Source organism: Sinocyclocheilus anshuiensis, unplaced genomic scaffold (genome assembly GCF_001515605.1).
Source record: "Sinocyclocheilus anshuiensis isolate Anshui unplaced genomic scaffold, SAMN03320099.WGS_v1.1 scaffold122, whole genome shotgun sequence".
NCBI classification, from domain to species: domain Eukaryota; kingdom Metazoa; phylum Chordata; class Actinopteri; order Cypriniformes; family Cyprinidae; genus Sinocyclocheilus; species Sinocyclocheilus anshuiensis.
This window is the reverse complement of record NW_015544153.1, coordinates 183078-194712: the sequence shown is the minus strand read 5'-3', so window position 1 is coordinate 194712 and position 11635 is coordinate 183078. Positions and strand designations below refer to the sequence as shown.

The 11635-nt window shown below is 39.0% G+C and overlaps 1 protein-coding gene across 1 annotated transcript in view; it reads left to right on the top strand.

The window, feature by feature from the left end:
- Positions 1–11635, top strand: part of LOC107695245 (metalloprotease TIKI2-like) — a 59038-nt gene that overhangs the window by 40207 nt on the left and 7196 nt on the right. The window contains exons 4-5 of the mRNA XM_016495054.1: positions 1059–1233; positions 11190–11280. Of these exons, the coding sequence (XP_016350540.1) occupies positions 1059–1233; positions 11190–11280 (266 nt within the window). The remainder of the gene's footprint in view (positions 1–1058; positions 1234–11189; positions 11281–11635) is intronic.

Below are 11635 nucleotides of genomic sequence, written 5' to 3'. Positions count from 1 at the left end.
AGCTGGTCAAGACATGGGAAGCGCTGTTTCCGACCATCAATTAGAGCGAAAGGTCCAGAATTGAGCTCCATAACCATATATTTCCCTAATGTCCTGCTCTCTTTCAAAGATCTATACACACTTTTCCAATTCCAAAGATGGATTCCAAACACATAGAAGCCCAAGTAAAAAAATAAATAAAAAGGTAATTGGGTATATCTTTTGTCTTGCAACTTCTTATAATTGAGACTTCAATTCTTGTTATTGCACCATTATATCTCACAATTGCAACTTTCTACATCATACAATGTTTTAAAGTATAACATTTATTGTAATCTGCCTCACAATGACCTTTTTTATTTTTTACTCTGAGGCTGGAATGGGCTGTCATACAAAAGGTCTATGTATTTTTTTAATCTAAAACCTTAAAATCAAGAAAAATTGGGTCTAGACAATTTTCCTAACAATGTCACAATGCACTTGGTGTAAAAAGCACTGAAGACCCAATGAAATCAAGTTCTACACAGATAACTCTCCTTGGAAGTGCTATGGAGATCAAACATCTCAAACAATTAGAAAATTTCGAGATCATAAACAAAGGAAAGCAGGAGACAATATTGTACAACAAACATCATCACTATTATCATTTTAATTTACTGTAGTTGCAGTAAATGTTTTTATGGCCATTTTATATAAAATTTTAAAGAGGGAATCAATTAGACTTCATTTTATTACAACTGTGGCACAACATGTCAAGTACTGAAACGTAAACCAAACACCATTGGTTATTTATTTATTTATTTATTTGAAAGCGTGGTTCTACTCTGTCCATCCCTCTGAATTCATAGCAGACTGTGTAGACAGACCCGGCCAGCTGTAGAAAGCTTCCCATACTCTTTACCCCACAGAAAATCAATCAGTGCATGGAGTCCAAGACAGTAAAACAGTGTTTGAGTGTGTGGCTGTCATGTTCCACAAAGTGGCATAAATGTCTCAGCTGCCCAGTTTCTCACTCACACACAGACTCAGATTCATGCCAGGCTTTTAGTAACACTTCTCTCTTTCTTTTTCTGTCTCAGCTTCCGCATTTCATCAACAGTTCCCTGCCAGCTCACGAGCGCCTGACGGCGCAGCAGATTGACAGTTACCTGCGGCAGGAGCTCATTTACAAACGCAACGAACGAATGGCCCGCCGTGTCTCTGCCCTCCTTCAGAGAAACCCAACCCAGAGCTTCTTTTTCGCTTTTGGAGCTGGTGAGTCACACAAATCTTAACCATCACACATTTAAACACTCGTAACAACATGAAGATAAGGTCAGTTGAAACTGACCAGAAATAGGTCCAGTTCCACATACAAAACAAACGCACACACAAACTCCCCCAGATGACAGTAAAACTAAATGGTCCTAAGAACTTTTCCCACGACTGAGAACACATCACTTTCATTACTGTTCTGTGTGCACCTGTGTGTGTCTGTGCATGTTTCTTTGTCTGTGTGACAAATTTATTCCTAACAAAAAGCATTATTTTCATGAAATTATGAATAATGAAATCATGAATCATCACCAATGCAATTATATATATGTGTGTGTGGGGGTGTGTATATATATATATATATGCATTATTATTATTATAAAAAGTATTCATATGTCTATATATTATAGATGCTTTATATAGATTTATACATGCTTTAGAATAATCTGGATTCATTAGAATGAGAATAGAGAATGTATGTGTGTACGCACCTGTTCTGAATCTGGTGAAAATTTCGCACAATAACCTTTTGTACATGCGTAACTAAGAACACTTGAACGCATTTAATCGTGAATGAGACCCAGTTAGTGGACTGACAACTACTTTCATCTGTGAGAGTGTGAGCTGTTTGTTTCAATTTGCATTCCAAGCTAATGCCGCTAATGTTTCCTGAGAGCTGCATCAAGGTCCTGAGGGATAGCTATGGTGCGTGTATGAGCACATGTTTATATTTGTGTGTCGTTCATTAGCCCTGATTGGGTGAATCTGAGGTTTTCTACAGGACAAGTGTGTGTGTGACAGCCTGTGTCGATTTATATGTGTTAATCGGGTAGAATTTAATATGATGCTGCCCTTTTAGTTTTTTACAGTGAGTTCAAAATCATAAAAAGATAATGACTGTGACAAATATATCTTGTCCATGCTCAATGTCCCATAATCAACACATTAATAGTTGGGCAATTGAGGTGTTAGTTGGTCTGTCTTTGCCTGGTGTGTTAGGCCTCTCTCTAACCATGTTTACTTGGAGCTCTTGTTTGAGTTACTCACAGTTTCAATTGGACCATTTCATCCAGAACCTAGTCAGAACTACTGACAGAAAGCAAAATTAGCAGCTATAAACCTAGTCTCTGAGGGTTCTACAGTTACCAGAATGCTCCATGAGTCTTTGCAGAGGTGATTAAACTACACGTTGTGCTGGTAAAATGGTTTTAACAGGCCATCCATCTTTGCTTCACAGCAAACCTGCCACCCTTGTGTTTTAGACGTTGCAATAGCATGTTTTGACTCTACAGGTAGCCCCATGGCATAGGCTACAAGACTCTTTTGGGAAATCATACACACGTGCACTCACACATATGCTCAACCCTGACTCTCATAATGCATAATGTATAGCTGGAAAGAAAGCACAATTTGTGGAAACCGAATGCCTAGCCATTAAAGGGATAGTTTACCCAAGGAAAAAATTTATTCTTTCATCATGTATGTTATTTATATCATCATGTTGTACCAAACCCGTATGACTTTGTTCCATGGCACACAAAAGGAGAAACTGAAAAAAATGTAGATTTTATTTTTTTTTTTCTTCAATGCAGTTACAAAGACTGGTGCAAAAAGGGCACTTTTCATTGTAAAAACTTTCCTAAAAGTGTCCATATATTTTCCAATGAGTTTATCTGAAATATCGACCACAGTTCTACCTGGCACATTTACTTTCATTAATGAATCAATTAATTTGAATTTGATGTTTAATGAATAAACTGACACACAGTTTACAAAAGCCAAATGATTTGATCTGTTTTCGAGTTCAACTCATTGAATCAGTGATCACCAGCTCACTGGAGATGAAAATAACCAGTAACCAATGGCTTACATGAAAAAAACAACTTTTATGATACTTTTAAAAAATGTAGGGTGGGGACATGGTTCTATCCATCGGTTATGGATTGGATGAAGGCAGATCTGAATGCAAGCTCAAGTATCAGAATGATCTCAGCGTTTCCCAGTTGTAAATATGACTTGAGAAGCCATGTCCGATGGGAGACTCATATTTATAATAATTCTGATAGCACATGAAGGAGACATAAGTCCAGCATATGTCGCCAGAGAGAAATCTGTCTTTTCATTAGAAGACGCATATGCATATAAAAATTAAATATGCATGGATGCATTATTTACAATAAAATCAATAACATGCATAGAAAATAAATAGGGTGCATTTCTATTTTATGCCTTTTTATGGGTGAACTATTCTTTTAAATTGCAGTAGTAGAAACACAAGTAGAAGTTACTGCTCCCTGCTGGTTTGGAGTAGCACATATACTATACCAGACTTGGTTTTACTCAGTTTTGTGAAAATTCTGTTTTTCATAAGAAAAGGGGTTCTTATTCTCTTTCATCTATTTTGCTTTGTTCTTTTGTGAGTGTGACCTTATGAGAGAGCCTGCAAAGTTACATAACAGGTCAGATGATAAGCGGGAACACGCCACCATGGCACATCTGTTTATGGTACAGATCACACACACAAACTGCTGTATCAATATTTCACATTTGCTAAAAATATATTAACAAACCTCCCACAATCACATAAATCTTACATAAAAACAACATATATGCCTTAGGTCAATGCCATATGATTCTAAACTTCTATTTACACCAATGTAAATCATTGTGCCTCTCAAGCGTGTTCACTTGCATATAATTAGCTGTTTGCTGAGCAAGGAGTGTGTGTGGTGTTTCAGCAGGTTCTCATTTGCCTGGTTCCTCGGTCCTGCAAGGAGGTTTGTGCTCTTATTGAAAACATCCCTAGGAATTTCCTACGATGGCCACAGCCCAGGCACCATTCTCTTCTTTAATAGACACTCTGCATGTGATAGGGAGCATCTGTCTTCACATGAATAGCCTCAGATTTGTTTTGCCATTGATTTGACATGCATATGACACAAATAAATGACAATGCTACTACCATGGGCACTAAAGCACTAATGCAGTCAGTTCCAGTAAGCACACGGGCCACTGTTTATGTCTTACTGTGTTTGTATGAACATGATCACTCATCCGTGTGTTTGTGTGTGGTGAGGAACTCTAAGCACATGTGTTTTGCAGTTGTTTGTGGTGGTCGTTGTAGTGTCATTCCTAACAGAAGTGCTCAAAAATAATAGCTTAAAACGGCCATGAACATTTTCTTAGTGCCCAACCGGCATACGCTTCTTGACTCCCAAGATTCTTTATGCTGCATTAGAAGCATCAGTCACTGAAAGATGGTAACAAGCTCCTGTGGGTTGAGAAGATGATAAAATACCTTATTCCGTGTAAATTTTGCAGGGTGAATGAAATAAGACATTGGCATTGTTTGATATGGACAAAGTGATGCTTGTTTGGGACGTCCAATTCATTTTACTGAATCAGTTCATTCTGATGGTTTGTTTAAATTAAGACTTTTTGTGGTTTGTGTTTTCGTTTTTAGTTGAACTGGGATTCAAAAAGCAGCCTGATTGCAACTGTATTACTTTAAATTGAGTAGTTGTAGCTTGACAAGCCGTTTAAAAATGACTTCCAGCAATTCCACAATAACCACTGCAGTTGGTCCTCTTATTGTTAAGAAATGTTAAATAATAGCAGGTGAATCTGCTACAATGCTGCACCTGGTTAAAATGGAAATCTGATTAACTTTTGTCAGGATTAAAAGGCAAGCAGGAAGTATTTTATCTAAACGGCTAAGTCATTAAATGACTACTCTAAATGGTTACACAATAATAAAAAAAAAGCTCAACTATTAAATGGCAATCAAATCTAATGGCTTTCGGGATGCTGGAGAAAACAGTCCGTTTGTCTTGAGCTGCGATGTGTTGGTCTGCATCTCTGAGGACATTTGTGCAGATGCTAATTAGATCAGCAAAGCTCATTATCAGACTCTGCTATTACATGCCTCATTAGCTACTAAAACAACTGATCTGGGTGCTAATGGAATTTAAGCTCACATTACACACATAACACATGCTCTCTCCCCACCCACACAGTTCTACTGTGATGCACTTTCACAGATGCATCTACCTGCGCATGTGATTTCAGCCAACACATACACATTCAAAGAGTATGTGGATGCACTCCAAGACAGAGTCTGTGATTTATTAGGCAAATTATTTAAGTGACCTTGTGTTCCTTTACAACAGAGAAAAGAACTGTGGGAATTATTGCAGAGTTAACAATGTCAGAGAGTCTTGGGATTGACAACCATGTTAATATATAATACCACGTATATATTATAGCATATATAACTACATATATAAAATATATATACAGTATATATATATATATATATATATATATATATAAATCAAATGCAACAAATAGATACTTTTGTGAAATGAGGATATGAGAAAAGAAGATCATATATTCTATTATATTCTCCCTTTCAGTGTGACTGAGCCTTTCAGACTTTCCCATAATCCTCCTCTCTCACTCTCTGTCTGTGTATGGGAGAGGAGTTGAGGGGAAAAGGTCTTCTGAAAGTGGATCCAAACCGCCTGCTAATCAGGATTTTTCATGAATATTATATGCTACACTGTACTAATGGTTAAAGGGTTGGACTTGTAACCCAAAGGTCGCGGGTTCGAGTCTCAGTACTGGCAGGAAATGTAGGTGGGGGGAGTGAATGACCAGCGCTCTCTTCCACTTTCAATACCCACGACTGAGGTGCCCTTGAGCAAGACACCGAACCCCCAATTGCTCCCGGGCGCCACAGCAAAACCCACTGCTCCGGGTGTGTGTTCACGGTGTGTGTGTGTGTTCACTACTGTGTGTGTGCACTTGAATGGGTTAAATGTAGAGCACAAACTCCGGGTATGGTTACTATACATGGCCGTCACATCACTCACTCACTCACTCTCACATATATATATGCATAAACACACACATATACATAGACAGAGAGATACACACAGTTGTGCACCACTTTGTCAATACCAACATACAGTTTTTGCTCTGCAAGTATGTGTGCACGCACCATTACATGTGTATTTATGTGCAAGAAAGGCTTCTTTTTCTTCAGTCATGCTCACTGCTTCACAAAGACACTTTAGCATTTAAAGAAAAGAAGTAAAGACCCCATCTGTCAGAAACTAAAACAAACTGTAGGGTCAATTTCCCCTAAATGCTTTAACCCCTGTGAACTTTGACTATTAATGTGCTCTTGCTCCCCCTTTTTTGTTACTTTCCTCCATTTTCACATTTCTCCAACTGTGAAAATGTCCCCAACCATCGGACTGACTCTCTCTTTGGTAAATCTGCTTGCCTGCCACCCCACAGTCACTGTAAGAGAAATGTAAATATTTAAAGCCATAAAGGAAACAGTTTCAGTGCTTTTGCATCAAACCCTTGAACCCCAAACAGAACTGAAAACAGTCCAGTCCAGTTCGCCGAACCCCTACACCACAGAGAGAGAGAGTCCCCTCATAATGGAGACTGCTGAACTATCACCAGAGTCCCTTTGGGCAGGTAAAAGACAGAAGCACCCCTTAATTCTAACTAATCTCTCGGCTCAGTTTAGATCCCAGGGATGGCCTGAGGGCTGGAATTTCCTGATCTCGCTCTGAGATTTATAGGAGGTGTGAGAGCTGCTCTCCTCACTGATCAGTGGGTCATATACTCTCGCATACACCCGGGGCGGCACGGAGGGTTTGTTGACTTAGAGACCAAGTTGAGATTTATAGATTTCCTGCTGCTGTAAAAACTTGCCGAAGGTAGTATGTATGCATGGATTAGACAGAGCTGTGCTGCATTAGAGGTCAGTTGTTTGTAGGGTTATCATGGGGGATTGAGTGTTGGATAGAAAAATGAATGAGTCAGAGGTAGAGGCTTCCCTCGAGCATCCTCTGACACACACAGCCACAGATGCACACATGCTCATAATAATGGACAGCGAGCACAGAGCAAACAACACAAAAGTAATACTATGATCAAAGACAAAGGCAGCCTGGTGGCCTACAATGCCTTTCAATTTCACATCATAAGTCTGACTATGTGCTTTCTCTTCTCTTTCATCTGTTCCCTCTAGCTGAGGAATATTTTGCTTTTTGGCAGACTAGCAATAAGGCCCATTGTGTGTGAACTGTATCAGTTAATTTGCATGTTTGATTCCTCATCAAGTGTTACACATACAACAACAGTGCTTGACTACTGATGAAAATGTTACAGTATGACAAAAGGGCTTTTGATTTTGTAAAAAAAATTTTAAAAAAAGATGAAAAAGATATTATTATAATTATCAATTTAAATTATTCTAAGGTAATGTTTACAAAAATATGATGACAATAAATAAATAACACTGCAATGTATTAATGCACTAACAATGCTTTTAGAAGAACTATGCAGAGTATGTTCAGTCATAGATCTGAATGCCTGAACTGTAACGTAACTGGTTTGCTTTAAATTTTTTGTTCACTCAATTTAAGTTTGGGCTATTTTGCATATCAATGTATCAAATTATATGCTATTTTAGTACAATTACTATATTTTTTTTAAATATACAAATATTACATATAAACAATTTCACTAAATTTAAACGGACAATAACTATGACTAAAACTAAAAAACTGCTGTGTAAAACACTGCTCACAAGCCTAAAATATTGGCTGTATGTGTATGTATGCTCTTGTGTGTCATGGATCATGTATCATGAAGGTGCTGACATGTTTGGACACAACCCAAAATACTCAAACCAACGCCTGAACCATTCACAGTACATCTTCTGAGTACGACGATGAAGGGTCGAGAGGACAGGGGGGTTCAGAAAAAGTATAAATGCACCAAAGAAGTCCTGCTAAAAAGTGATTGAGAGCCCTAATTACCCCAAGAGAGAAAACGGGAACAAGTCTGATGAAAGTCAGAGTGAGAGCGAGCACATAGTTTAAACTGTAGATTTGCACATTACAGTAAAAGCTAGGCTGTAAGGACATTAGTCAAACATTCACATTTATGAATATGGCAGACACTGTTATTTAAAGCCACTTTCAGTGAATTTAAGGTATGCATGCTCCCTGGGATTCTAACCTATATCCATGGGATCATTCCCACCATGCTCCATGCACGAATAGAGACAAGGGTTGAAAAACAAATACTCCAATTCCAACAATGGAAACACCACTTGTGCTGAACTGAGACGGAATCAGAAGGAATGAACTGACAGTCACTGCACCTGTCTCATCTCTGTGATTTGGACGAAGGCTCTGAGCCTAACTAGCGAAAAAGCCAGGAGCTTTGGCTAAGCCTCAAATGGATTTGTTCAAGGCCTGCGTGTACTGGCTGTGCGTGTACTGGGCTGTTTCAGGATTTCTTAACAGCAGTTTGTTCTTGGTAATCAGAATATGCTAGCTGCGGCCACAAAATAAACATCACAAATATACATAATGAACTGTATCAGCCTTTGGAGAGCTGAAGCTCCTGAAGTGGAGTGAGTCTGTGTGTACGGAGTCTGTATGGGTTTGTTTATTTGTTTCTGGGCGTGTATATTTATTTATCGCGTGCCAGTGTTTTGGGTGTGGGTGCCTACACAGAAAGAGAGCAAGTATTTAATTTGTATTGTAGCATGCGCCTGCCTCCTTGCATTAATTAAAGGAGAGGGCTTCAGTAATGGTGCACTCAAGTCCTGCTGGGAAGTTCGTATTTATGAGTTGGGAAGTCACTATTACGACGTCAGGTGTGGCTGCACTAGGAATCGTATTTTAATGGTGATCACGGTTTCTGCACTCGATTTATTAAACATAATCATCTGCGACATTTGGTTATTTATCCTAAACAATAATTCTGCGTTTGTTATCTTGCATTGGTAACAAGCCTCCACAAGCTTTCATTGTTGCAGTTGCCATATTTCAAGAGTTTAAATCTCCCAATTAGAGCTGTTTTCATGGTTTACTTAGTCTTCCCAACCTGGCAACCATGTACACGCGCTCTCCACATTATGGAAAAAGCACTAAAATGAGCTGAAAACACAGGCAAACATGTAAGTTGGAGCTTAGTGATCTCTATCAGATATTCTGCTCAAATAAAAGTGTAATAAAGCCAGTCTGTTTTCTTTCACAACATTGATTGTGCTGGTTGCTGTGACTATGTAAATCTATGAGCAAACCATGCAAGTTGATGTTTTCTTGATTTGTGTTTATGTGAAAATGCACTAATTCTGATCAAATGTAAAAAGATTTAAAATGACAATAATCATCATGATTAATAATTGGGGTTTTGTTTTTGAGAGAAATAATCGTGATTATCCATTTGATCATTATTGCGCAGCCCTAACGTCAGGTACAAGTCAAGATGGTGATGTTCAAAATTTTTTAACTCTTCAAACTGATGAATAAAGAATGCGCATCAGGTGTGTTTTTGCGTTTTTATGTTTTTATTCAATTTATGAAAGTGCTGTAAATTTAATCATTACATATTCTATAGAAATTGTACAATACTGTCATATTTTGTACATAAAATTTAGCTTTATTGTAAATAGAAAAAAATTATTTCATTAATTTTAAATTTACCATCGATGTTACATCTATTGCCCATGCCATATTTTCTCACTCTCATGTCACCAACTCGGAAACTCTAGTTTCCTACTTATAATTACGATTTGGTGGTGGCATTCATGTGTGCTCTACTCATAAATACGATCTTTCTGACATGACTTGAATGCACCAAAGTCCCTAAGCAAATCCCAATCAAGAAAAATCTCACCAATTTGGTAGCCAGGTGACTACTTCCTCCAGTAACCAAACGTCTATGAGTTTCCCATATGTAATTATGACTTGGTGGTGGCGTTCATGTGCGATTAACTTGTAAATACAATTCTAACATGACTTGAACGCACCCAAGAACCTCCGCATGCAGATTTAACAAGTCACCCCCAAGAAAAACCTCACCAATTTGGTAGCCAGTTGACCACCCGTACCTCACCGCAGCCTGAAACATAAGCTAACTACTTCCTCTGGTAACTGAACGCTTCTCGAGTAACTACTTCCTCCAGTAGCCAAACGTCTGTGAGAGTGCTCTGTCCGGCTGGGTTATTTATGTGGCTGGAACCCTGCAAATAAATACAGCACATAAATTGAACCGCTCAACCTCACACGCAGAATACAGAAGCATGGCTGTTTTACTCAAAATTTCCATAAAAGTACATTCTAACAGAGTTTAATAAGAACATCAATCAGAGAATGTGGGTGTGAAAGCCTGCTGATCGTGCCGCTGTGTCACTGAACCTGTCTGAGTCTGGCACTGGGATGGGAGGCGAGGTGAGGAACACAACGGGACCGGCCTCAATGGGCTGCCTGTTTCTTCCCACCCTACCGAAGGGCGTAACGCTGTAATCTGTCCGTCTGATCTGACCGACACTCAGCGGTAGCCTCTTCACGCTCCATGCCAGTCGCCCCGGCAGCCATTGAACTTGCCGGCCAAGAAAGCACCGCGGGCCCCTCGCTCCCCCTCCCCCGCCCTGTCTTCACGACTGATCAGCAAAATAATGATGATAAAGAAGCATGAAAAGAGACAGCCTTGAAGATTTTCAGCGTGCCGTTAATAAGCTTCTGGAGCATGCTGAGGCGATGAGGTCAGGCTGTATTAGCGCTTATTGCTGGGTTGAGTGACACACAGGATTATCGGCTGCTCAGAGAAGTGAAACAGCTTTCATCAGCATGGCGCTGGAACATGTGCATTTGATGTCTCAAGAGTGAAGGAATTATGAGTGTATTATACGTGAGAGCCGAGGCGGAGAGACAGTAGCACGGGGGCATTTTATATGGCCTCATTCTTGAAGGAACAAGTGCACCTTGAGATCAAGAACAAGAGAACAGGAGGGTTCTTGAGACAGCGTCACCCCCATGACTACATGATGACCTTATCTGCTTTCTCTTAATATTTACACACACCCACCTGGTACCTCTTTAACATGGCTGCTACTTGTTTCTTGTGTGCTGCAGGTCATTTCCTGGGGAATCACAGTGTACTCGACATCCTGCGCCAGGAGGGCTATGAGGTGGAGCACACACCAGCGCAAGGAACCATCACACAGTAAGTACACACACTCATACACACTTCACACCAGGCTTGTGCAAAATTCAGAATTGAACAATTGACACCCACTGAGTTTATGAGGGTGTTGACCACAGTTGAATTGGATTGACAAGTAAAATTTACTGAAATGCAATGCAAAGAAAATTTTCGACCCTGGTCCACAAAAGTTAGCCTAGTTTATTAAATATTAATTAATATATAAACTAAATACAAAATTTATATAGTTGGCATTTAAAAAAACTGAATATATAAAGTAAATAAAATATGTAGTTACCATTTCAAATATCTATCTATCTATCTATCTATCTATCTATCTATCTATCTATCTATCTATCTATCTATCTATCTATCC